Source organism: Phytophthora sojae (assembly GCF_000149755.1).
Source record: "Phytophthora sojae unplaced genomic scaffold PHYSOscaffold_3, whole genome shotgun sequence".
Lineage (NCBI taxonomy): Eukaryota > Oomycota > Peronosporomycetes > Peronosporales > Peronosporaceae > Phytophthora > Phytophthora sojae.
In genome coordinates, this window is record NW_009258117.1 from 2,732,165 (window position 1) to 2,757,895 (window position 25,731).

General features: G+C 56.0%; 11 protein-coding genes across 11 annotated transcripts; 4 read left to right on the plus strand and 7 right to left on the minus strand.

Moving 5' to 3' along the window:
- Positions 1 to 861: 861 nt before the first annotated feature.
- Positions 862 to 1,281, plus strand: PHYSODRAFT_408591 (hypothetical protein; the record flags this gene model as incomplete). Its single annotated transcript, XM_009524505.1, has 1 exon — positions 862 to 1,281. A coding segment is annotated over one exon (420 nt), but the record flags the coding sequence as incomplete, so codon positions are not given.
- A 3,406-nt stretch (positions 1,282 to 4,687) lies between these two features.
- On the minus strand, positions 4,688 to 5,008 carry PHYSODRAFT_328240 (hypothetical protein; the record flags this gene model as incomplete). The annotated part of the gene is made up of 2 exons (XM_009524506.1): positions 4,688 to 4,920; positions 4,990 to 5,008. 2 exons carry the CDS (start codon positions 5,006 to 5,008, stop codon positions 4,688 to 4,690), a joined length of 252 nt encoding a protein of 83 aa, XP_009522801.1.
- A 3,229-nt stretch (positions 5,009 to 8,237) lies between these two features.
- PHYSODRAFT_496102 (hypothetical protein) lies at positions 8,238 to 8,543 on the minus strand (the record flags this gene model as incomplete). The annotated part of the gene is made up of 1 exon (XM_009524507.1): positions 8,238 to 8,543. One exon carries the CDS (start codon positions 8,541 to 8,543, stop codon positions 8,238 to 8,240), a length of 306 nt encoding a protein of 101 aa, XP_009522802.1.
- A 1,244-nt stretch (positions 8,544 to 9,787) lies between these two features.
- Positions 9,788 to 10,000, minus strand: PHYSODRAFT_465859 (hypothetical protein; the record flags this gene model as incomplete). The annotated part of the gene is made up of 1 exon (XM_009524508.1): positions 9,788 to 10,000. A coding segment is annotated over one exon (213 nt), but the record flags the coding sequence as incomplete, so codon positions are not given.
- Positions 10,001 to 10,916: 916 nt separating this feature from the next.
- On the minus strand, positions 10,917 to 11,551 carry PHYSODRAFT_490915 (hypothetical protein; the record flags this gene model as incomplete). The annotated part of the gene is made up of 2 exons (XM_009524509.1): positions 10,917 to 11,407; positions 11,482 to 11,551. 2 exons carry the CDS (start codon positions 11,549 to 11,551, stop codon positions 10,917 to 10,919), a joined length of 561 nt encoding a protein of 186 aa, XP_009522804.1.
- A 104-nt stretch (positions 11,552 to 11,655) lies between these two features.
- Positions 11,656 to 13,308, minus strand: PHYSODRAFT_496942 (hypothetical protein; the record flags this gene model as incomplete). Its single annotated transcript, XM_009524510.1, has 2 exons — positions 11,656 to 13,072; positions 13,202 to 13,308. 2 exons carry the CDS (start codon positions 13,306 to 13,308, stop codon positions 11,656 to 11,658), a joined length of 1,524 nt encoding a protein of 507 aa, XP_009522805.1.
- Positions 13,309 to 13,798: 490 nt separating this feature from the next.
- On the minus strand, positions 13,799 to 15,875 carry PHYSODRAFT_462719 (hypothetical protein; the record flags this gene model as incomplete). The annotated part of the gene is made up of 6 exons (XM_009524511.1): positions 13,799 to 14,584; positions 14,636 to 15,091; positions 15,194 to 15,380; positions 15,443 to 15,498; positions 15,587 to 15,662; positions 15,736 to 15,875. Coding segments are annotated over 6 exons (1,701 nt in total), but the record flags the coding sequence as incomplete, so codon positions are not given.
- A 72-nt stretch (positions 15,876 to 15,947) lies between these two features.
- On the minus strand, positions 15,948 to 18,353 carry PHYSODRAFT_460966 (hypothetical protein; the record flags this gene model as incomplete). The annotated part of the gene is made up of 7 exons (XM_009524512.1): positions 15,948 to 16,349; positions 16,601 to 16,660; positions 16,735 to 16,823; positions 16,896 to 17,479; positions 17,546 to 17,790; positions 17,886 to 18,177; positions 18,277 to 18,353. Coding segments are annotated over 7 exons (1,749 nt in total), but the record flags the coding sequence as incomplete, so codon positions are not given.
- A 1,547-nt stretch (positions 18,354 to 19,900) lies between these two features.
- Positions 19,901 to 20,299, plus strand: PHYSODRAFT_328245 (hypothetical protein; the record flags this gene model as incomplete). Its single annotated transcript, XM_009524513.1, has 1 exon — positions 19,901 to 20,299. The coding sequence occupies one exon, from the start codon at positions 19,901 to 19,903 to the stop codon at positions 20,297 to 20,299; it is 399 nt and encodes a 132-aa protein (XP_009522808.1).
- Positions 20,300 to 20,887: 588 nt separating this feature from the next.
- Positions 20,888 to 22,244, plus strand: PHYSODRAFT_558605 (hypothetical protein; the record flags this gene model as incomplete). The annotated part of the gene is made up of 2 exons (XM_009524514.1): positions 20,888 to 22,034; positions 22,098 to 22,244. Exons 1-2 carry the CDS (start codon positions 20,943 to 20,945, stop codon positions 22,242 to 22,244), a joined length of 1,239 nt encoding a protein of 412 aa, XP_009522809.1. The 5' UTR covers positions 20,888 to 20,942.
- A 1,236-nt stretch (positions 22,245 to 23,480) lies between these two features.
- PHYSODRAFT_264516 (hypothetical protein) lies at positions 23,481 to 24,710 on the plus strand (the record flags this gene model as incomplete). The annotated part of the gene is made up of 2 exons (XM_009524515.1): positions 23,481 to 23,588; positions 23,676 to 24,710. The coding sequence occupies 2 exons, from the start codon at positions 23,481 to 23,483 to the stop codon at positions 24,708 to 24,710; spliced, it is 1,143 nt and encodes a 380-aa protein (XP_009522810.1).
- Positions 24,711 to 25,731: the final 1,021 nt, after the last annotated feature.

The window sequence follows — 25,731 nt, forward strand, 5'->3', positions numbered from 1 at the left end:
GAACATGTAACGTCCGATTTTCTCCTTAGCATCCCCCATTTTAAATTTTGGTTTGAAATCTTCATATTTCACATTTTATACGGGTCGGAGGCTCGACTTATTTTGTTATATCGTATTTCAAAATGTGTTTTATTTATTCTATTTATATGTTTTTATTATATTGTATTTGCTACAATTTGATGAAATGCTTGTGTTTGTTTGCATCATAATCGTGCATCATCAGGATGACACGACGGCCAAGTTAACAAGCTAATGTAGACACAATCGCTCGAACGTAAACCCTCCTGTGTGCATTCGCAATGGACGTGAAAGACAGTATGTATGGTAGTTTGGACGTTCAGACTCTGCGATGAGCGTTCCGATACATATAGAAGTAGTAACACTGCTATAACGACCGGCGGAACCCTACTGAGCTACTGACTACTTGCTTCGAATCATCGGCCGATGGCGCTGTCCTGGATTAGACTTCGAATACCTCCTGTGATAAAGTTTGCATCTCCCCAACTCCCTATCCACAAGCCTTGTCGGTCGCTTTCGAATCGGGTGCTGTCAAGGTCATCTCCGGCACGGCTTTATCGTTCGTGAAGACAGCAGCTTTGAAGCAGTTCGAGCAGGCACAACCCACAGGGAAGAAGCGCGAGGAGGGGGAAGAAGACTACGCGACGATGTTGCTCCAAGGGAAGGGAAAGAAGAGGAAATAAGCGCCGAGTACCACACGTTACATGCCGCTCGTGAAAAGGGTTCCTCCGACGTCGAACACGGTCGAGCGGCTTTTTCTCAGTGCAAGCTGGTATTGACACCGCAGCGTCGATCAATGCTTCCGACCAACTTCGAGCAGCTGGCATTTCTTCGAGTCAACTCCGATTGATTGACCGCGCCGTGGAGAACGGATTTCCGCTGGAGCATGTGGAGCAGCTGCGCACGATCGTGCACGCGTACGATGTGTGGCGCCTCGAGTTGCGTGCTGACTCACCGGCGAACGTGCCGCTCCTGGAAGTGCGTCTGCAGATCGGGGCTCGCCCAGCTAAGTGTAAACCCTGCAAGTACCCGCCGCACATCCGGAAGTTCCTGCAAGAATTTAACGATCGCCTTGTGGCTCTAGGACTGGTGTACGAGAACCCCAAGAGCCGCTGGTCGAGCCCCGTTTTTCCAGTCAAGAAATCGGCCGACCTCATGGACCTCCGCCAGACTACCGACTACCGAGCAGTCAACTCGCTGACGGACGTCATGGCGGCAGTGATGCCTATTCTTTTGTTAGGTCTGGAAAACGCCCTAGGAATGAAGCATTTTGGCCTTTTTGATTTCCTCAAGGGTTTCTGGCAGTTGCCGCTTGCAGTGCTCTGCCAAGAGGTTTTCTCCTATATGACTGACATGAAGGTTTTCACGCTGTGTTGAGTGCCGCAAGGAAGCAGTGATGCTGCCATTCACTTCCAGAAAACAATGGCGGACTGTTTCTCAACCTTACTCTGCGAGCACCTTCTGATCTGGATTGACGACCTGCTATTGTACGCTGCGGGCATCGAGACCTACTTGATTAAGCTGGCGGAGCTGTTCTCACTGCTCAACCAGTTTGTTGAGTGCTAAGAAATGCAGTTTGTACCAGACCAAGGTGAAGTGGTGTGGTCGCGTTATTGATCACCAAGGTGTGCGGCATGATACCGAGCGCATTGATACTCTGCGAGCACTCCCGTACCCGCGTACTGCTGCGGAGCCGCAGCAGTTTGTATGCGCCATCAATTGGATGCGCAAGAGTATCGTTGATTTCGCGCGCCAAGTCGCACCCCTGCAGCGCCGATTGGATGCAGCACTTGCCGACACTAAACGAACAAGACGTGCTGCCGCAGGTATTGAGATCGATTTGACTGAGGAAGAGCGCCGGGCATATGATCACGTGAAGGAGCTGCTTGCAACGTCCGCCACGCTCGACTTCCCTGATGACAACGCGACCACGTGCCTGTTTTCAGACGCATCGGACGTCGGTTGGTCGTTGATCGTGACCCAAGTTGCGGAGTTTGACTCTTCCAAGCCTGCCACGGAACAGCAACACCGATTGATCCACTGCATGAGCGGGACGTTCACGGGCAGCCAACTGAACTGGTCAATTATCGGAAGGAAGCACTACCAATAGTCACTGCGTGCGAGAAGCTGGGCTATTTGCTTCTCCGCCCAAACCCTTCAGGATGTACTGCGATCATAGGAACCTGATTCACGTCTTCGCCCCACACGAAAGCGTGAAAAAGCATATCAAGGGCAAGCTTCTAAGATGGGTGATGAAGCTGATGAACTTTCGATACGTCGTAGAGCATGTGCCTGGACCAGATAATGTGTGGGCAGACATGATTTCCCGTTGGGCTGGGAACCATGTGACCGCTGTTTCCGTCAAACGGATAAAAGCAGTACGACGACAACAAGGGTCCGAGCGACACGCGTCGCCCTTGCTAAGACCTCTCGATGACGACGGCTTCACTTGGCCTACGCTGGAGGAGCTGCGCGAGATCCAAGCGAAGTTTTCACCTCCGCCGAAGCTGAGCGCGGTGAGAATGGCGTCATAACGCTTAGGAACCGCATCTGGGTGCCGCGCGAAGCTACGGATTTGATCCAGCGACTGTACGTCGGTGCGCACTGCGGAGCCCAAGGCCATCGGGGACAACAAGCAATGACAGTCCACCTGAATCGACTGTTTGCAATTGATCGCCTGACGAAGACGGTGGCAACTTTTGTGAGTGGATGTTCGTTGTGTCTACACTCTCACGGAGGCAAGATAATCCCGAGGCCATGGGGTGAGCAGATTGACTGCAGTACACGGAACGCCGTGTTACATTTTGATTTCCTATACCTGGGGCCGAGTTATGGTGCGAACAAGTACATTTTGGTCCTGAAAGACCACGCAACCCATTACTGTGAGCTGGTAGTCGCGGATACACATGAGAGTCACGTCGTGGTGGACGCGTTACTGGATTGGCACTCGCGGTTTGGAGTTCCACCTGACTGGATATCCGACCAAGGATCACACTTCAAGTGTGAGGTAGTCGCCGAGCTCTGTCGCCGCCTCCGCTCCCAGCAGTCGTTCACACCTGCGTACAGTCCGTGGGTGAACGGTTCAATTGAACGAATCAATCGCGACATTCTTCAAGTCATTCGTGCGATGATACTCGACTACAAGGTGAGCTACAAGGACTGGGTGTACCTGGTGCCGATGATCCAGTCAAATTTCAACCATACTGCTGTGCCTTCGCTCGGAAATCGCGCTCCAGTAGAGCTGTTCACGGGTCTCGAGTGCCCGACCCCATTGAAGGAGTTTTATCTACCTGACAAGAACGACCTGCAAGAAATTCCTGCAAGTGATGAAATTGATGCGTTCCTGGACACACTTCGCGCGAGTATCCAGAACATGCACAACGCCGTCGCCGACAAAAAGGAAAAGCAACGTCTCCTCAACAAACGGCGAGAACGAGGCGAAAATATGGTGAATTTCGCGCCCGGAGACTACGTGCTGCGTTCCAGAGTCGACGAGAAGCACCGCAACAAGTTGCAGGTGACGTGGGTTGGCCCTTATAAGGTGGTGCGAGCTGATATGCATTCGTTCGGCGTATAACATCTTATCACAGATGAAGAGCTGGACATGCATCCCTCCAGGCTCAAGTTTTATGCGGGCGACAGCCTGAACGTTTCCGAGGAGTTGCTGGAGCACGTGGCATCGCAAGGCATCGTGCTCGCAGTGGAGAAACTCAAAGGCCACTGCTGGAACAAAAAATCGAGGACTACGAGATTTTGGTCGGGTAGAAAGGTTTCCAGGCCATCGAAGTCTCCTACGAGCCGCTGAGTGATTTGGCTAAGGAAATTCGTGTTTTGGTGAAAAACTATGTACTGCATGCTGAGGACGAGGTGCTCGCGGAGCATTGGCAAAAGCTGCAGGGGAACACAAGGCAGAGCGCCGACGGGCAACCTGTCGATCCCGACGCTACGTCGACCGGTTAATCGCGTGTGCCACCAGGCAACGCGGGACAGGCAAGGCGCCGACTAAAACGCGATGGAGGTGCTGACCGCAGCGCTCCACAATCTGATAATGGCAATCGAGCTGGAGCAAGGCCTCTTGCTGCGAGCACAAAACGCAAGCGTCCGAAGACAAGAGTCGCAGAGGCTGGACAGCCTCCAAGTGGCGGTCAACGACGTTCTCGCCGTTCAAATCGTTTTCGTAAGGACCGTGGCCAGCACGACTAGCTTTCTTGAGGAGAAATGCAGTCGCTGTCGGTGATCGAGACGATATGAGCGGTGACACAAGCTTCGGGGGCAGTGTAGTGAATTCCAGGTCCAGCTTGGTGTCACCGCAGCATAACCCAAGTTACGATCACCCAAGTGCGTCATCAGCACCGATTGATGACAATGGATGATCTCTTCGAATTATTACTCTCGACGCTGAGGTGTCTTACGGCGTAAACAGGTCGAGCAGTTGCGTGGCTTACTGGACTGAAGTGTCCAGTCGAGCTACATGAGGATCGAGTAGGCTCAAGTGCAAGTTTATTCTGATGTCCACTTCTTCGAGCAGCAGCTGCCTTCTACACCTTTGCCCGTTCAAGTTCGCGATAGCGTTAACCAATATGGAATGGGAGCCAAAATTTGCAATTATTTTCTTAAAAAAACTAAACTTAAATTTTAGTTTGTACTCCAAAGTGGATTTAGTCCACAGCTAAGTCCCGTACTCCATGGGCTCGCCGCGGATCGCGGCCGCCACGGACAGCGCACAGTGGCGAGCCATTTTATTGGCCAGACGGAGGTCCATACATGGCATCGCATGCTCGGCTGCCTTCTCGAGTAGCTGCATTCGCAGCTCGGTCTTCTGACCGTAGGGAACATTCATCATCTCTTCGTGGCTGAGCGCAAGGTAAGCTTTGATGCGTGCTTTCAAGGTGCTGAAGCAGCCTGCCAATTGTAGGTAAACACAGCTTGTTAGAGCACACACAGAGTAAGATGTAACGTAAGCTCACGTACCTTCGATGGGATTGCACATTGGAGAATAGGGGGCCAGCCGAAGCCGCACCAGATCACATCAATCGCGGACAGGATTTTCGGTCTAATTGTGGGCAGGTGTGTTGTCTAAGATCACCGCGATATTTTTCCCACGAAGTGCTCCTTGTAGACATCGTGCTGTTTGACAGCGTCATAGATGGAGTCCACAAAGCCGCATTAACATCCATCTTGATGCTTCCACACCTCTTCTCGTAATGCACTAGTCCAACCTCAGGCGAGACAGCACACTGAAGCTGCAGGATAGCGCCTTTTGACGGCGGAAGCTTCATCACAGCACGCTCTCCGATTGGCACCCGCCCCTGGGACAGTTTACAATAAAGATTGTAATTGGTCTCGTCGTAGTACACAATAAAAGCCCCCTCCCGCTCTTGTTTTAGAAGCGCTTCTCCAAACACTCTGCGCTTCTCATTGTTCTCTGCGTTATTGCACGTTTCTGGGTCGACTCTAACCTACATACCGAAAAGCAGCATACATGTGTACATACATGTTCGTACGGGCCATCCCATTTGCAGTAGCATCATGCGTAGACCTGTTTTACTGTGTAAAGCTTGCCGCACAGCTTTCGGCTGATAAGCGACGTGCTGACGAGAACGCCAAAGTCACAGAACAGCATATCACGCATTCGCGAGAGCGTATACTGACAGTTCTCTTCGAGGTAGTCTACCAGCGCGCTCTCCATCTCCGGCGTGCACTTAGTGATGGCCGCGCGCGCCCCGTCTCTCTTCTTCAGCTCTGGTGCCCCCCGCTCGACAATATTACGCGCGATAGTGGGAGGGATACCATTGTGATGCGCTACCAGCATCCAGTCCCCGCCTTCTCGATGAGCATCAAGGACGCGCGCGCGAGCGGCGAGCGTGTGCTTCGGCTCCTTCGGCATGGTGCCGCTAGGATATACTGGCCACCAATTTGCCCTGTACTAAATCCGCTTTGGCGTAAATCCAAAATTCATTATTTTTCTCTAAATATAGGCGTTACTTCAGTTACTTCACACGAAGTTGCTCTACACTGCCGCGAACTTGAGCGGACAAAGGTGTAGAACCTTCTAGAAGCTGCTTCTCTCGTTAGGAGGCTGGTGAGGCCACGGGCTGGTTACCATCAGACCCAGTGCCTCACCCCCTTCACTTTCGATTCTTCCTAGCAATACACAGAGCCCTACTTCCATGCGGGTTGGCCCTCACATCGTTGTGTGTTGTGTTGCTTGGAACCCGGGAAATACTACACCAATCAGAAAATGTTCGAGGATTATTGGTGGGCATTTTACTATGGAGGTCAAGTCCAAGGGGTGGCGCATTTGCCGGTCGTTGTCTGTAGACCCGCGAATTGACTGTGAAACCAAGTGCTGATTGGATGGATCAAGTACACAATTAATGGTAAGGGCATCCGGCCGAGTGACAAAACTGCATTTACAGGGTTTGGGATATGACCTACTTAACTTGTAGCTTACAAATTAATCAAGTAAGTCATATCCCAAACCCTGTACATGCAGTTTTGTATACTTACAAGTTGTATTGTGCTTTGCAAAGTTTTTGGCACTTCGGACTGTCACTCGTACTTGTACGACTTATCGAGCACGACTTATCAATAAATCGTACTCGAGTCCGAATTGCTGTAAGTCGTGGATGGTCAATCAGCACTAAGTAGTGCACATGCGCCATCTCCTGCATGATCTAGCACACCAAGTGCGGATTAGCATCCTTTTGGCACTTTTAGAAAGTGCCATTTCTGAGCAAAATCGGTTTCAAAACACGATTCGAGCAGCTCGCATTCAAAGCCACTATGATTTACCGCTAAGAACGAACACTACAGTACCTACAGTAATTAGTCTGGCCCAGACTAAATCTGAATAGCAGATTTTTCATTGCCCACAATTATTAGTCTGGCCCCAACAGTGACAGACTAATTTTGAATTCAGACTAATTATGAATATCTAAAAATATCCGTTTTCAAGTAAGAAAAAACATTATACTGGGATAGCAGTGGCCGATAGGTCATGCTGCTAGGCAGCCCAAATCGGGTTAATTCGCGCCTCGGTAACTGAAGCCAGTAAACTGAGGCCGGTATCGTGGTCCTTTGTCACTGGCTGTCTTTTTCCTGGTGACCCGGTAACTGGAGCTGGTAACTGAGTCCGATCTCGAGTCACTTGACTTCAGCCATTCGCATTTTAAAGCAACCGGCACCTACGTACGTACCTATCCCCCTGCTTTTCCTTTATCTCGCGAACTATTGCTCAGTACAGCCACAAGTTCCCTACACTAGCATGGTCGCGCGTTTTTCGCCATAATTCGCCACTATCAGGTTCACTACGACGCTGAATTCGAGACGTGGTTTCGGCTGACTGTTGTAGTTGACGTCGCAGGCCGTGTCTACCTCGGCATCGCTGATAGGCGCCATGGGACTACAGCTATTGTGCAATTTCACATTCTACCACTAAACCAAGCAGCCGGCCTACGTACCTAGCCACCGCACTAGGGCCCCGCAATGGCTAGGATAGGGGTCTTTTGACCGTATCTGTAGTTGTTTAGTTTTTAGTTTATAGCAGGCTTTTTATCATTACCCATTGGCGTCTCCTGCGGCTGCGAAGCAGGCGCAGCATCTGTCTGGTAATGCGATCTGAAAAGTAGATACTGTCTAGTAAGTTTGGAGCGGTATGAGGACAACACGAGTTTTAACTACGAAGTACAAATGCAGTAGCTACAAGACCGAATGTGTGACTGCAGGAGACACTTACTCTATGTCTGTAGTATAGCCCTCAATTATATCAAACTTTGACATTGAGCAGACTATTTTTTTTAGAAATCCTTACATTCCCAAGCTTACGACTACGTTAATGGCCCCACGACCGCTACGTGCGGCGATATTGCAGCTGGGGGGGGGTATACGGCGCGCATCTTGGCGCTAGAAGTCGTGGTCTAAAGATAATTTTCAGGGTACAAACAATGCAAAGAAAACAAAACGCAATGTTAACTATGATACAAGATATTCAATGCTCCAGGTTTCTCATAAAGGTCGCCCATGAAGCTGATAGTTCTTCCTCTCACTTGCTAGGCAAGAGAGGCGACGAGTAGTTAAGCTTTGAGGTTGCGCTCGCACGCCTTGATAGTCGTCGTAATACTACTGCTGTGGTGAAAGTTCTGGCTGCCCCCGTAAATTTGCTGTCCCAGCCTATGCGTAGCCCTAGTTTTTGTGAAATTGTATGTTTATACCTATTTTCAAATATTTTTTATAGTAAGCGGCGGCACCATGCACCCCGACGCGCTGCCACACGCGACCAGTGTGAGGTGAAAATTGAGAGCAACGTCTTGGTGCCAAACGTTCTTGGAGCCTCGAACCGCCACGACACGCTTGGAGCCCTTGTTTGTCTGAAACGCTGTTTCGTCCATGTTGAACACGCGAGACGCGTCCAAACGATTCGCGACCACAGCCTTGATCAACGAGCTAAAAAACTGCTCGAGATCGCTCTTGGTCACAGCGTTGCGGGCCTTGCATACCGCCTGAGACGTTCGGGTTGCCAGCATCGGGTGTCGCCCCATGAAGCGGCGGTACCACCCGCCACCAACCGTTTGACCAGTGGCCATGGAGCTCATGGTGCCGGCTTTGAAGATGATCTCCTTGCGACTTGCGGGGTGACCGACCAGTTGGCGCCCGACAATCCACTCGACCAAGCATGCCTCCGCTGGTTGCGAGAGCAGCGGAGCCGGGCCATGACGAACAGGTGCGCGGAAGATGCCCATTTTCCCCTTCGCGACCCATTTCGTAAGGGTCCGATACGGAATTGGGGTGCTGTCGCTGACACTGCGGGCGCTGTCGCCGGCGAGGACGCGCTTCACTGCAGAATTGAGGTCTTCGATCTCGTACGCGGGCATTGTCGAGGTGGTCGCTGCGGGGTTGGTGGGTGGTTTGTAGGCTTCAGGAAATAGGAGACTGAGCTCAAACTGGCGGGAAATGTGTCTTGTTCGTATACAGTTTGGCGGGTTTTACTGGCTGGTAGCGCTTACAGACTTTTTACCAATAGGGTTCTTTAAAAATACTTACGGCATTCTAATTGGTTGAAGCTAAAGTGGCACGGAACTGGCAGATTGCACGCGACTGGCACCGTACCTTATACCTATATTTATCGTGGCTTTAAGGAGAAATAAAGACTAAATCATCGCAGATGCTGCTTCTCTAACGGTTAGAGAAGGCTATTCATTGGGTTCGATGCCATGTTCACTCAGGTATCTATTATATTTTCCAGATATCAGGTTCTGTGTGTGCGAGATCTGGTAAATTGGCTGCTGTCAAGTGCTTTTTCAAAAATCAGTATCGTAAAGTAGGTAGAGATTGACTAGAATCGTGGTCACCACGACAGACTAATTATGAACATTTTTAGCCAGACTAATAATGAAGACGTCAATTTTTGCTTGACACGAATTAGTCTGGCCCAGACTAATTTTGAAGCCAGACTAATTTTGAGCCCAGACTAATTACTGTAGGCACTGTAGCTAAATAGGAGGGCAAACTGGATGCAAAGCACAATATCTGCTATCCGAGTCAAATAAAGGCGACAAAAAGTAAGGGCAAAATTGTCCCAGCATCACATTCTTTTCGACTGGTTGCTATGTGCCCCCTTTGTACTGCCCGCCAAGACTGGTAACTTCGATAGCACCACCGGTCGAGGGGCACGAAGACCCGACGGAGCAATAGGCTGGCGGGGAACTGTGGACTGAACGCCAATCCTCGGCAGGAAAGGACTATTTCCTGCTCCGTTGCTCTTTTGTGGCATGGGTATCTTCCGCTCGTGTTCTTGGCCCATTTGCAAGTTCACTATCTGGTCGGTGGAGTCCTCCAGCATCGCAGTCTGCTTGCGCACAACCGTTTGAAGCCTCGCTACCATACGTTGAAGCTCGTCCATTTTGGCATCGTGATCGCGTAAAGTCTCACCAAGCTGCTGCTGAACCAGCGTTTTGATCAGCTCCACCGCCTCCCTTTTCATCACCTTGCGGCGAGGCTTGTATGGTGAACGACTTTGAGCGCTTGGAGACGGCACGGCTGGTTCAACGTCATGCTGGTCGCCCTCGTCCTCTTGTTCTCCTGCCTCCTCAAATCGACGCTGCACTTCATTCTCCGCCGCTTTCAGTTCAAGCTGCCTTCGTTGTTCTTTTTCTTCTTCTTCTTCTAGCGTTTGCTGCAATACCCGATCGTGCTCGTTCTCTTCCTCTTCAACGCGCTTTTGGTCTTCCTCCGCCTGCCACCGTTTGGCATCCTCAAGCTCCTTGTGTTGTAGAGCCATTTCATTTCGCCTCTCTCGCTCAAGTTGTACGCGTCTCCGCCAGAAGCACGACCACCGCATGCGAATCCACTTCTGAATGTCAGTGGCCGCTTGGTTTTCTCGCTCCCAACGTCGTCGTGCTGTGCTTTGCTCGAGCTCACGTTGCCGGCGCCTCCGCTGTCTTGAATACGCGTGTGCTGCCCACCGCTGGATGTAAACCGCAGCGACCTCGCTCAATTTCCGCTGCTCGTCTCTTCGCTGCCGTTCATGTTGTTCCTGGACAACGGCACGGTGGCGGCGGTAGGACCTCGCGATTACTGTAGCAGCGGCATTCTCTGCTTCAATCGCCATCTCAGCTTGCTCCGCTTCAGCGGCTTTGTGCGTGTTATTTTCCCCCTCATCTGCCGAGCTTTTCTCGAGCTCAGCGTCTTCAGCTCCCTGCTCGGAGCCGTCGTGCATCTGGCCTTGTTGCTGCGGATATGCTGACTCGTCGTCGTCGTCGTCGGTATCCTCTTCATTGTCAGAGGCATTTTCTTGTTGCTGGCGTCGCCGATCGGTGACCGATTCGTGTTGGGCGAGCTGTTCCTCCTCGTCCTCTTCATTTTGGCCCCGCTCCCTCCAGCCCTTCGTACGCCGTAACTTATCTCGCTCTGCCTATAGATGTATACAGCGTTAGTTGCAGCACTAAACAGTACAAACTCATGTATCGCGCATGACGAACCTGGCGTCGGGCATCTCGCACTGCGTTCGTAGCTCGCTCAGATTCCTCCAGATTCTTCCTCAGCTGAAGAACTGTTCCAATGTGACCACGAAATCCACCACGCAGCTCTTGAACTTCGTCATCTTCTTCTTCCTCTTCATCCTCGAGCTCGGGTGTGTCGGGTGCTTGTCGAGCCTCCTGCTGAATCCGTTGTCGCGAACTTGCAGGGGGTCTCGGGGTCGTGACTGCATCGACCAGTGTCTTCTTAGTACTTTGAAGTGGTGCAACGCTCCTCTGGGCCTGGACGTAGTTGGACGGGAAGAGGCCGACAGCGTTGGGGGTTCCCACGTTGTACCCGGACCACCACCCGTCATCTTGAACACGCAGCACTCGCAGCACGTCGCCTTCTCGAAAGCCCAACTCGTCCAGTTCTACCAGTTAGTTGCACAAGTGGTCAGCCACGAAATACTACGAGATTTTCATCTAACTGTTTGGCGCTTCCTACGTTCAGGCTCGTAGTCGTACAGTGCCGTGACCTGCATACTCCAGTTGCGCTCTCGCCGGCGCTCGTCCATGGTGGTAGTGCAACAATGAAAACCTTGGAAGTGATCGAGAATAACTACAGTAGACTCGGATTCCCGACTGAAATAGCCACATCTGCTACAATGCACTCTACGGTCTACGCTGCAGACGCAAAGCTCTCGCGCTGCAGCTCCTGCCACTTTGGGTTTTCGTCGATCACCTCGGTGAGCGCGTTGGAGAGCAAACCCACCACATTCTCAATGTGCCAACCGTCCACCTCAAGTCCGCCAACGGCCAGACGCAAGAAGTGCACCCCGTCCACAACGGAGTGGATGAGGAACGCCTTGCCCGACTCGTTCACGCGACGCAGCAGCGCCTCGTTGAGTTCACGGCCTCCGAAAGCCACGTAGAAGCACACGAGACCCATGCGCGCCTTCACGAACAGCTTGAAGCGGCTGTCCTTCGTCAAAAGCTCCTCGGCCTGCTGGGCGAGCGCAACCGACTGACGAATGTGTTTGCGGAGACCAGAAGCTCCGAAGCGACGGAACGTGAACCAGAGCTTAAGCGCTCGGAAGCGGCGACCGAGCGGCACCTGCCAGTCCTTGTAGTTGGGAGCCAACTGCATGAAGTCGTTCTTGAGGTACTCCGGGTCGAGAGCGAGTGCCTGGACAAGAGGCCGGCGGTCCTTGACCCAGAGCAAACTCGCGTCGAAGCTCACGAGCAGCCACTTGTGCGTGTTGACGCAGATGGAGTCGCAGCCTTCCGCGCCGTCCAGCCAGTGCTGGTATTCGGGGCACACCGCGGCCGCTCCTCCGTAGGCTCCGTCCAGGTGGACCCACACGTGCTCAGGCTGGTTGCGCGCGACAGCGATCAGCTCTCGCAAGGGGTCGATGGCTGTCGTGGACGTGGTGCCCAGCGTGGGCATCAAGCAGAACGGCACCAAGCCCTGAGCGCGATCTTCCTCCATGGCACGCGCGACGTCGTCAGGCGCCAGTCCGTAGTTGTCCGTGTCGGCCTTGCCTCGAATCACGGGCACCACGCGCAGGTGCGGAATGTCCAGCACCATGCAGCCCTTCTCGGCGATGGCGTGCGTTTGGTCCGACACGTACACGACGAGCTTGGCCGCCTTCTCCTCTCGGGCGGCACCTTCCAGCCCCTCCAGAGCCGCGTTGCGCGCCGCAATGAGCGCGCACAGCGCCGACTCGCTGGCCGAGCCTTGGATGACGCCGCCCCCGGGAGAGCTCGTGAGGAAGCACTCGGGCAGGCCGAGCAGCTTGGTCATCCAGTCGCAGACCACCTGCTCGAGCTCCGTGGCCGCCGGGGCCGCGACCCACGAGAAGCCCACGACGTCGAGCGACGAGCACAGGTAGTCGGCCAGCACACTGGGGTCGCTGCCGCAGATCTTGAAGTACGCGTGGAAGTTGGGCGACGCCCAGTGCGTGAGCGCCGGGAAGATGAGCTGCTCCACGTCGCGGAAGATGTCGGCGTAGCTCTGCGGGTCCTCGGGGCAGTCGGCGGGCAGCTGGGCCCGCAGCTCCCCGGGCTTGACCTTGGAGCGGACCGGGTACGAGGAGCTGCCGGGCTCTCCGCGGTGCGGGTCATGACGCTGCAGGTTCTCGTGGTAGCGCACCAGCAGCTCCGTGAGCGCGGCCGCAGGGTGGCGAATGGCTTCGGGGTCTTGCACGTCCAGCGGGCGAGTGGACTCGAGCGCGCGGCGGCGGGCGAGGTGCTGGAAGGCGGCCAAGAGGGCGGCGCCGCCCGCCAGGCCCGAGCAAAAGGCGGCGGCAGTGGAGACGGACGAGTCGCGCATGACGGATCAAGTGAGCAAGTTCAAGAATGAAGTGAAGGGAGAGGCAGGCGGATTGGATTGACAAGCATGGGACCCAACGAGTTTGAGAGGGTTTCTGCCTCTCATCGGGATTGCCATCTCATACGAATCATTGAGATCATGCTAGTGTAGATACTGCAGCGCTGATGAGTGTTGGTGGGCTAGGCCAGCGCGTGCAGTTGGCGCTCGGCCTCGTAGGCGGCCACGAGCTCTACGAATTCACGCCACTCTGCCCAGCGACCCAATTAATCCAACAACCATCGACTAATGAGCCAAATGCGCTACCTAACTGCACGCACCTGGTTCCTCCGGACTCTCGAGCACCGACGCCTTGACCTCGTTCTGCATACAGGACACAAGTCAAGTCAAGTCAAGTCGCAGCTCTTGCCAGCGTGGGGCGAACGTAACGTACGTTTTCCTCCAAAGCGTTGGGCTCTGCTGCCTGCACTTGGTCGGCCTTACCACTTCCAGTCGAGACGCCCTTCTTCCTCGCGATCTTCTCCATCTCGCACGCGTGGACCTTTTGCATGGCCTGGATCTGCTGTTGCGCGTGCTTGAGCTTGACGTCCGCCTTGCCCTTGGCCAGGGTGAGCCTCGCCACCTCTCGCTCGAGCTCGGACACCTGCTTCCTCTTGGCCTGCAGGTCGGTCGTGAGCCCCTGCCGCACTGCCAGCGTGATCTCCAGGTGCTCTCGCTGCTCCTGGAACTTGGTCTTCAGCGTCGAATGCTTCTTCTCGAGCACGCGCGTCGATTTGGCGAGCGTCGACTCGAGCTGGTTGATGGTCTGTCGGTCGTTCTTCAGCTGGGTCTCGAGCTGCAGGATGCGGCCCTTGCGCGACATCAGAGCCACATCGCGGTCGCCTTGGTGTACAGCGAAATCGCTCGCTTGCTGCTGGATGGTCTCCAGTACGTCCTTGGTCTTCTTGACCTCGTTGTTGAGATGTTCACGCGCGTCAACGACCGAGATCTGGAGCAGGCGATGGAGCCCGCGGACTTCCTGGACGAAGCGAAGCAGCTTGGCCTTCTCTGCTTCGTGCTGTTGAAGACAAGACTGACGCTCGCGCTCGTATCCGGCGGCCTGGACCTCTCGTTCCTGGAGCAGGCTGTGCACTCGTTCTTCCAGTTGCTGGCGTTGGAGTTCATGCTGCTGGAAGTCACTGGCCATTTGCGCCCGGAGCTCGGCGATCTCGGTTTGAGCGCGCTCGAAGCGCTCTCGTTCTTGCAGAAGCATCTGAAGCTCTTCCGAGGTGCGATCGAGCTCAGTTTTGAGCGCACGGTTCTTGGCCTCGGCGAAGCCTCGCTGCAGGACCTCATTGTTCAGCTCGCCGTGGAGTCGGTCGGTCTCGCTCTCCAGCTCCAGCTTGACCTTGGTCAGAGCCGCGATCTCGTGCTTCCACAGCTCCGCTTCAGTTGTGAAGCGAGCCTGCTGGTGCTGAAATTGCGTCTCCTTCTCCTTGGCCAGGGTCATCTTCTCGAGCGACACCTCTTCCTCACGAGCCATGAGCTTAGCCTGGAAGCTCTCCTTGACGTTGTCGAGTTGGCGAGCAAAGAGGTCGCTGGACTGCTCCGACGCTGCCAGCTTCTGCTCCAGGTTATGGATCGTCGTGCGCGCTGTGACTGCTTCGGTCTCCAGTTGCGCTTTCTCGCTCGTTAGGAGTTCCACTTGAGCCTGCAAGGATGCAAGCGCAGCGACCAGAGCGTTGGAATTCCCAAGCGGGGCGACGCCTCCACTGGCGCTCCCACTTCTGCTTCCGGTGCTGGTGTTCTCGACCACTTTCGACTTGCGGGGTTTCGTGCTCGGAACGACGGGGGCTTCCTTCGTTTGCTCGGCTGATATGCAATCGGCACGGCGTTCGCTAGTGTCGACGAGGGTTGCCGCGGTTGCTGCCAGCTCGAAGATCGAGTCACTATCCGAGTCTTTGGAAGAGACTGAGGCTTGAAGCACATTCTCTGCTGAGTTCTCCCTCTTTTGAGAGAACAGCTTCGATGCCGACGAAGTGCTACTACCAGTAGTGGAAATCGTCAACGAAGACGGTCGCTTCACCACTCGTTTCCTACGCGCAACAACTTTATTAGTGAGTTTATTGAAAAGAGCACTTAAACAACAATGTCGTACTTTGCGGTCAGGGAAGGCGAGCGGGGCTTGGTGGTGGCGACGCTTTTCCGAGCAACCTGCACAACAGCGCCCCTCTGTTAGTCACTTGGAAGGCGTATCGTGTGGAAATGTGTTGATGGCACGCACGGGTTTGTTCGGAGCTACTGCTGGCATCGGAGGGGGCGGTGCTCGCGAGGCATTAATCCTCGATGAGAAGTCGAGACGAAAGTCTGCACTTGGGCTGTCAGGGACACACATGCGACGAGTTAGCGCAATAGAAGCTCGGGGTCACTCGCACAGCCATGTCTATCTACCTCCTCGACCGGCTGCTGGAGCTGGCTGAGCGCGAGTCGTCGTCATCTTCCAGGAAGCCGAACACCTGCTGATCGTCCAGATCGTCGAAGTTGACGTCGCTGCTGCTCGAGAAGGACGACCCGGATCCTCGGCGGCTCATTGCTCCAGCTCCTGAACAAACGAAAACTGCCGTCGCTTCAAGCTTTAATGGACTTTATTATGAATACGTTCACTTCCTTGAGCGCTTCAGCGACGTGGACGGCTGACTCGACCTTTTCGCCTTGTGGCGACGGAACTTCTGCGGGCCGTCGCCGACCATGTCGCTGACAAGGGTCTTCCGCTCGATGGCCGAGTCGTCCCAGGACGAGCCGAACTGGGCTTTTCGATTCACGCGCAGCGCGCCAGCAACCATGTCGACGCTCGGGATATTCTTGACGGCCTCGTCGGCGTTGCTTTCTTCGTTCTCCATGCGCCAGAACCACTCCCGAAGATCAGCGCGCTCCTTGCACTTCGACACGCAGCGAAACAGAAGCCGGAGCAGGTAGAACAGGATGATAAAGCCTGACAGGACAATGGCACAGAGGATGCCTGCCTTCATGGTTGTGATGACCTCGCGCACGATCAGGATCTCGTTCTGATACACACGCCATGGACAAAGATACTATGAGTTCAAACGCGCCGAATCCACGACTCAAGATATTGACTATTGTACCCACCCAGAGAGCAATGTTGTCTCGCCGAACATCATCGAGCAGTCGACCATACCTCAGCAGCGTTTTCTCGTTTGCGGCCAACTCTTTGGCCACATGCTCCTTCTGCACAACAGTACGGAGCAATCAACCAATACACACCTGCACATACAGCAATGACAACGGTTTTGCCTACCAGATCAATGATCATAGTTCGGATCTCCTTGAGCTGCTCATTCAAGGACTCTTGGTTCGCCTACAATAGGGACAGCACAGAGCGTTAGAGCGTGGGGGTCGTTTCCCCTCGCTCGCCGTACGACGTATTGTTACCTGCAGCATTTTAATCGCTGCCCACTGGTGTGTATGAAATTCCTCCAGTTGTCGTCCCATGACGCTCTGGTTTACTTCCAAGGCTTGAACTGCATACAAGCGCACAAAGAAGGTCAGAAACTTGGGTGTTGTAAGAAACATGTCCTTTAGGGAACGCTTACTCTTTTTCGTAATTCGCACGAAAATGCTCTCCAATCGTCCGAGACCTTGCGTAGAAGTTGCTGCAGCATTATGAGCTGCAGGCAGTAAGGAAGCTGGCGTTGCCGCGCTACTCGGGGCTGTTGCGTTAGCACTGGAACCGTTGACCGACGCGCTGGTGTTTGCGGATGCGCCATTATGTAATGATGAGCCAGAGGACAGCGATGCACCGTCGACAACGTCCGCGTCGATGGGGTCGGCAGTTGTTGAAGCTGCGTGCTCGTTTGTGATTAAATTCGCAGCAACCTCTGCCTCGATTTTCTCCGGAGTATAGTCGACTAGGCAGCACATCCCGTGGCTCCGATAATGCTCGATCCGTTGGGGTTCGTCGTAAAACACAGCCACGACTGTGTTATTTTTCTCCATCAAGCATTGACTCGTGAGCTCCGTCGGGTCTGGGATGCGGGGCACAGAGATCTCAGCGCTGTCAGGTAGAGCGGACAGCTGCGGGGCTGGGATTGCAGCCTGCGCATCGAGAGCCTCCACTTCAGCATCGATGCTCTTCTCCAACTGAGAAATCACTTGAGTGAACGTCCGGCCGAATACCCTACAGCAGCACTCAGTGCACAGATTAGATACTGTAGCGAAAACCCACGGCACAGCAGCAACGCACCGTAGCTGGCTGAGCGTGCAGTAATACTCCGATCCATAGTGCGACAGGAAGCGGAACTTGATGTACCGCACGTGCTGCTGCGCGTCCAGCTGGAAAATCTGCTCCCCATTCGAGTGCGCAGCCGTAAAGTTGCCGAGCACGAGCCACGTGTCCGTGGGGTAGTTGACGCTGCCCAGCACGATAAAGTCCTTGACTGGCGACGAGAACTTCTCGTAGTTGGCGATGGCAATCGCGTCTGCGTGCACCTGCCAATGAGAACAAGGCCAGTCAAAACGGCGTCAGTCCAGCCCTTACCTCTCTGACAATTGTGTAAAGCATATCTTGTGTCCCCTTGACTCACATCCTCCGATAGACTGATGACGACCCACTTTCTGGGGTTGGAGCACGGCGTCAGCATGTACCGGTCCTTGTCAGGCACCAGCAGGTTCGTGGGGCTCTTGGTGTCCGGCGCGGCGTCCAGGATCGTGGCGCCGGCGTCCAGCGACGCGTAGTTCTGGCGCTTGCGGTTGTCCACGCTGTCGGCGTCCACCACCTCGAAGAGGCCGCTGGGGACGTCCAGCAGCGGGTCCACGTCCTCGTCCGCCAGCTCCGTGTCCGCCTTGGGCTCGTCCGGCTCTGCGATGCGCTGCGGGCTGGAGGCGGCGTCCGCGTCGACGGAATGCGCGTCGCCTGTTGGCCCCTCGTTCTGCGTTGGTTCGGCGGCCTCAGAGGCCGTCGAGTCGCCGCTGGACGCGTCAGCGGATGCGCTAGGCGTGGGGTCGGACGGCGCGTCGGGCGTCACGATGCCGCGCACGCTGGAGAGCGCCAAGAGCAACAGCAGCAGCAGCGCCGCCACGGCGAGCCGCATGGGGCGCATGGTCGCAGCGAGGAAGTGTAGGGAAGGACTGTGATTGGGCGAAAATCGACCTTATTTGGCTCAATCAGGATCGGAGACAGTTGTCCTCCAGGACCAGCTCTGGTCCTCACCGGATGGTACCGCCCGCCCCATCTTGCTGGACTTGCACAAATGGGCTGCTTGGTGCGCGATGACGACCCGTGGATCATCTAGTCTGCCGCCCTGGTCGGAGCGAGCGAGACTCCGGCCTGGCACGCCAACAAACGTCTCGGACTGCATCCTACATCTCGGTGAGGAGGGAGGAGGAGGAGGGATGCGCGGACGACGCAGCTCCCGAGAAAGTCTCCGCAGCCCCGCACGCTGATCTTGAAGATCATTTTCTTGCGCCGCGCGGCCGGCCTGAGGGCTGAGGCACAGCCAGCAGGGTCTTGGTGAGGCGGTCGGCTTGTTTAGATGCCAGGGCTTGCCCGTCTTGGCGCCTTCAGAAATTGTGCTGTAACCCAGCAAGACTCGATGCAAGCGCCGACGGGCTCGCCTGATCGCACTGCGGGCTGCAGCAGATCGTGCGACACCGCGCCGCGGTCCAAAGCGACAAGGGGGCGCCGACGTTGCGCCGCGTAGCAATCTTCCTGGCGCTGCTGTGCTGATGCGGTAGTGTGCGACCATCAAATCGGCAAGATGAACACCCGCTATACAGCCAACTTCAGTCCGTATCGCAATTCGGTTGCAAGCCGCAGCGCTGCCACCACCGCAAGACCAAGGCCAGCCAGCCAACAGCTACAGCTTTCTCCGCTGCTCCTCCTCAGGCAACGGACGACGAGATCATCGAGCCAGGCGCACTCGAGCTCCTCATCAGTCGATTGGTCTCCCTGACTCATTTTGATGGTGTACGGGTTCCGCGACGACGACGGCGAAAGAGGCGGTGGCTCAGGAAGTTCCAGACTGGAACACATGCTCCGCCGCGCTGAGCGAGGCCGATTTGCTGCAGTTAACCAACGGGTGGTGAGCAGCACTGCTGCGGGCGGCGCGCACCGCAAAGAGTCTTTGCCAAAGACAAGAGCTCGTTGTTTACACAGGCGGCTGAGAAGCTCGCCGTCGCTGCGAGCTGCTCGCAGGCAATCGAGTCCCGCGCAATGCAACGCCAGGTCGAGCGGGCCTCGCGCCACTCACCTTCATCCCACTTTTTCCTGCTTTTTAAACACGAGCTGCAGCTTGCAAGACCTCGGCTTCACCTCGGAGAGCGAACGCCCAGTCTGCCCTGAAGTCCTTGAAGGCAACATCGGGCGGTGATTGTCGATGCCAAGGCGGGAATCTCTTGAACTGTACACGTTAGCGGCGCCGTGCCGACCGACCAGCGAGGGCAGCTCGGAGATCCGCTTGTCGTGCCGATCTTGAAGCAGACCAACTGCAACAACTGGTGCTGCCCCCTGCTGTGGACGCACGGTGGACGTGTGCATGTACATGTGCATGTATTTTAATACAGTACATGTAACGCACGCAGAGGATGCTCCGTCTCGACAATGGGCCAATCGCAGCGACTCGTCCAGCGAGATCCCTTCCGGCTCGATGCGGCCGCGAATTGCAGGGGCGGAGGATCCGCGCCGGGATTGGCAGCCCGCGCTCACGGCAATCGCTCGCTGAGTCTTCGGAGCGCCTTCGGCTGTATCGCCACCCGAACGCGACGCCCTCCGTACCTCACGAGAGTCATCACAAAGGTGCTGCTTGCCTCCACCATGGCAGCGGCGGCGATGGCGGCTGCGGAGACGGCTGCGCGGCAGGACGGGCAGCGAGCGGAGACCTGCGACACCGAAAGCGCCGCTGCTCATCGGGGCTCTGCTCGCAGGCGCGCCGCTGGGCCGCGGCCGATTGGAGCTCGCGGCAGCAGACGAGAAGGCAGCGCGGGCCTGTTATTTGCATAGCTCCGGCCAACACGCCGACGTTCGTCTCTGCGGGCGGCATGACGTGACTCCGCGCATCGGCTCTCGCCGAGCGCCTCGCGCTGGCCAACAGACACTCGCGTGTCAACAAAGGGCGGTGTTGGCGCCCAAACGGGGCGCAGCTGGCGCAACGCGGAGAGACTCGGCGCTCGCTGACGAGGAGGGCGCCGCGCTCGCCTTGTCAAGGCGAGCTTTGCCTCGCTATGTCGGCGAGGACGCCCCACGCCAGCCGAGGAGGACACTCGTCTCGTCTGGGCCGATCGAGCTCGTCGTGCATGGCGCGTGAGTAATCCGGATGGCAGCGGCGTCGCCCCGCCCGCGATCCAAGCCACCGCAAGGGCGAGCGAGGGCGGGTCTGCCGCGCCGCGCTTGGATTGCAGAGACGTCGTGATGCCTTATGCGGCCTGCGCTTGCATTGCGAGCCGCGCAGCAAGTTGAAAAGAGATCCGGAGCAGGGCGCGCGCACTCATCCGATGTTGCTGTCAATCCTCTTTCGGCATGTCGGCGCGGCGGCGGCCACGGCCACGGCGGGATGCGCTTCCGGCCCGGCAGTTGGGCTTTTGCCAAGAGGATCACAAGCGTCGACGTCCGTAGCACGTCTGAGAGAGAGAAGGAGAAGTCCAAGATGTTGTCTGCCGTCTCGAGCCCCGGATCCCAGGCGCCGTCGCAGTGGGTGGCGCCGCCCGCCGCCTCCTGGACGAACGAGGAGATCGACATGATCCAGGAGATGTTCCTCTCAGACGAGAAGGCCATCCAGATCCGCGACATCTCCATCAGCGGCGGCAAGCTGTCCGTGGTCGAGGACCCGCTCGCCATCTCCGTGGAGCAGGGCGCCGACGCCACCAGCATGCTGCTGTCCCCCATCGGCGCGGACGATGACTTCCTGCAGCAGTTCATCGTGGACGAGAAGGACGCCATGGCCGCCTTCTTCCACGAGGTCATCGACCCCTTCCAGAACGTCCCCGCCAGCACCCAGGAACCTGCCCCCACCTCGGCTGCCCCAGGACCGAGCGACGGCCGCCCTGTCGAGCACGTGCTGGCCAAGCTCCGCGCCAAGATGGACGGGCTCAGCCGTCTCTACTACTCGCGCTGCATGAACATGTCGGGCGCCGACGACTCGAGCATCAACAAGGTCAAGCTCGTGCTCGCGATCGAGAGACTGCAGCGTGTCATCCAGGGCCTCTCCCATCAGAACGCTCAGCTCAAGACGGACACCACAAGCTGCTCGCAGCGTGGCGAGCTTCTCCTTCAGGGCTGCAGCGACTACACGGCAGAGCTGCAGCAGCTGAGCATCTCGATTGATGAGTCGGTGTGCGCTGCGGCCGTGGAGGAGGGAATGCACTCGGCGATGAACTGCTCCATGGACGGCGAGGTGCTCAAGGACCACCAGGATGAGCACGGCTGGAGCTACAAGAGCGTGGTGTCCCAGGACGGCGTGTTCACCTACAGCCTCAAGAAGGACTTCTCCAAGGACGTGAGCATGCAGGACGTGATGCACAAGACGTGGGCCAACGTCAGCAACTCCGACAGCTTCTCCGGCATCTACTACGGGTCTATCAAGGCCCAGCTTGTGAAGAAGGTCGGCAAGGAGGCGGTTGTCATTTACGACATGACCAGCCACGACGCCACGCGCGTGGATCGCGTGCTGGCGGTGCTCTTCCGGAAGAAGCTGCCCAACGGATACCTCCTGGGCGCGCGCTCGATCAATATGAAGCCTGTCGGGGCGTCCGAGCAGACCAACCTGCGCTGGATGGACTGCACGACGTGGCAGCGGTATGAGTGCAACGCGGACGGCGGCTTCTCCGTTACCTCCGGTGGCCAGCTTTCCTACCCGACGCGCGCCGACGTCGACTTCATGGCCGTGGAGATCCTGTGCCTGCACCTGCGATGGGAGAACCGCGCGGTGGGCGCTCAATTGGCCATGTAAATCAGCGGTGGCCGTCCACTCGCCAGCACGAGGCGGCGAGAGACACATTGTGTGTGAATAAGTGTGTGCAGTGTGAAGATGGAGGTGAACGGAAGATGTCCGACGTACAGCCACAGCAGCAGTAGCAACAGAAACAACACCCACCCCAACGAAACCTTGCGGTGAGGTACAGATAATTTATTAGACAAATACACGAACACTTTGTCCATAACTTGTTTGCCAAAACCCTCTTGTCTGCGTCACGAGCACGTTGCCAGACAACTCACTTGACAAACGTAGCTTGAGCAAAGCAGGCTGGTCGCTGTGCCGCCGCCAACGCTGAGCGTGTATGCGCTATCGATTGCGCAAAAGGAGGCAAGTTGTATAGCGAGGCGTAGCGGTGGAAAGCCTGCTTGTCTGGCTGGGAGCGCGGGTGGCCGCAATAACTCTACGTAGCCGGCCTCTTGGTTCATGCGCATGCACCAGAAATGCTTGGCCTCTCCTGGATTCGGCAACATGAAGCACGCATTCAACGCCGCCGCTAGCTTGGGGCAGCTACAGAACTCGGATGCCCATGTACATGTAAGTCATCACGCCACGCTCGCGTGCGCGTAAAGTGGCGTCAGCAAGCAAGAGCGTTGCATACTCGATGAACACGTGCCTGCCAAAACGAGGCGAGCCCGCATGCTCGGCTCTATACATACTTTTCGCGCCCGTTTCCGCGGAGCTTCAGTACCAGGGTAGCACAGGCAGCTTACATGTACCACGGAGTGGCTGATGGTCGAGTTCATGCGATGAATTCATTGCGGATACAAATTGTGCCATACGAACCTACAGGAAGTTGTCAATGCTGGCACGCAGCGCATTCGGATGGAGGTGTACTGGTAGCAGGTGTATTCGTTGATAGATCTAAAGAAGCAGCCAAGGACGAATCGCGCGGCATGAACAACACGCGCAGGTCTGCATGAAAAAGCACGCAATGCATGCACCGTACAGCAAGTTTGCACAGTGCCCTCTACTGTATCCTATCGGGCTCGTTGTCGTTCGCTCACCAGAGCCGCTCAATCTCAAAAAGCTGACCTCCAAAAGGCTCAGTTTTGCGCGAAAGTGCACAGTATCCATGTGACAGTCGAAAGTGCGGTTCTTCGATTGGTCGTCATCTCCTCTTGGAGTGCAATCTTTTCGGCACATTTAGTCTCACTTTAGCTATCGAGACTGACTTCCCAGCTAGAACACGCCGCTGCCGCTAAGCTGAGGATGGAGCACCCCGACCTGACCAGCGACGACCTCGAGCAGGTGCTGGCGGCCGCCGACCAGCGCACCAAGAGCCGCCTGCGCGCCAAGCGCCTCTACTACAAGAAGCGGGTGCGACGGCCGCACTCGCTCGTGCCGACCCCCAGCCGCGGCTGATTGCTGACGCTTGTGTCCTTGTTAAATAAACTTGTCCTCCAGAACCTGCTGGACGATCTCCAGCGCGACGTGGACGCTCTGGAGGCCGAGTACGAGCGGCTACTGGCCGAGCACCACCAGCGAGACGCGCAGCCGACGCCCGGTGCCGCCGCGCAGGCCGCCGAGGACGGGGCCAACGCCGCCCACCGCGCGTACGTGCAGCTGGCGCAGGTCAAGCGCGCGCTGGCCAAGGAGAACGAGGAGCTCAAGCGCCTGCACGCCAACTACCTGGATATGGAGCGGCAGATCAACCAGTTGGCCGCGGCCCAGAAGAAGGCCCAGCTACAGGCCGAGCAGGAGCAGGAACACAAGAGGCGGAACCCCGTGCTGAAGGTCAACCCGCTGACCCAAGACCAGTGCGCCGAGATGGCGCGCGCGTCGTACCGAGAGATCAAGGCCTTCCGAGAGAGCGACACGTGCTTCTCCACAGGAACGAGCGTGCTGGGCTGGCGAGATCGGCACGTGCTGCGCCAGAACAAGCTCATGTTCTCCCTGGAGAAGACGTTCCACGGCCGCGCGACGGACATGATGGCGCGGAATATATGGGAGATCCTGTCGCTGCCAGAGCCCATTGTGATCATGCGTCCGCGCGACGCCAAGGTGCACTTCCACGTCGTGCAGAGGCTCAATGAGGACGCTGTCGTGTACTACTACACACTGGAGCGCGAGCACACGGACGTGCGCATCCGAGCGTTCATTTTGGCCATGCGGGTCGACCTCGGGCCCGATGGCTGCATGGTGATCCTCCGCAACCTGGACCCCAAGACGTATCTGCAGCACGACGGAGACTGCACAGCGCCCGTCCGACGCGGGCGCCGGAAGGTGGAGCCGCACAAAGAGAATTTCTGGCTGGATGTGTTCGTTTGGAGCTTTTACGAGTACGCGGGCGATCAGCTTGACGACTGCAAGCAGACTTTCGGTGGAGAAATCGAGGGCACAGCGCTCGCAAGTACGGGGTGGTGGTCGATCGAGATCCTCGAGATGGCACTGCGCATGGAGAGTCGTGGGATTGGCTCACGAGGGCTCCTGCGGTGGTAAGGCTGGCAGCAACGAGCATGTTTGCAGGGAAGATGCCCCGTCAAAGGCTTGGATTGGCTTCAACGTCTTTTTGGCGGAAGGCAGCCGTGTGTGATGAACAAAATCTAGGAGACCACTTGGGGAGTGAATGTGCGAAGCGGGGCGAAGTGTACGATGCGAGTTCGAGCGGCCGAGCAGCGCTGTGTTTCTCGACAACTATCTGCTCAATGGAACACTGTCATATTACCGGGAACCAGGGATCCCGAAAAATAAATACGCCCGGAAATATATTTGTATTTTCGGAATCAATATTTTATTGTAGGTATACCTCCTTGGTGTATCCGGTATTTATTCCAGCTTTAGATCAAAACTTCTTGTTTTATTTCTGCGGTTGAATATATCCTTCATGATTGAGAAGTTTTTCCCCCTAATTTACATTGTGTTAACGCCATCAAATTTTCCCTTTATGCTAAAATGATGTTGTTCAGCAACCTTAACACGGATGTGGCGACCGTGGGCAGTGTTAGTAAGAACCCATGAAGGTGCAGCAATTTACTGAATAATTTACTGCGTCAGCACCGGGTCTTCAGATATTTATTTCTTCTCTTCTTGGTATACAAACAAATACGTATTTCGTTAACTTGAGAGAAATAGATATATATCGTATTTTCGGCATGCCTGCCGGGAACTGCCTTTGCAGGTTTGTAAAGGTTTGGAGTGGCCATTACGCTTGTTATTTGTTGCCAGGTCGAGGACGTCGGGCCTCAACTCGGGAACTCGGGGGCGTGGAATGCAGCGAGCGCGCGTCTGCCAGACGCCGGCTGGGAGGCTCCTCCCGAGACCCGGGCGCAAGCGCATCATGGCACATCCTGGTGACTTGGCCGCGATCATTTCGCACGGCCAGTTTCAAGCCAGCGCCGACTGTAGCCCCGTGGCGTTCATATGGTTGGGTGAGTCAGCAACACCTTCGAGTGCAGCGTGATCGGGCTCGCCCGATTCGGGCGGGGCTCCTTTTCATGGGTCGGCGCGCATGTACACATGC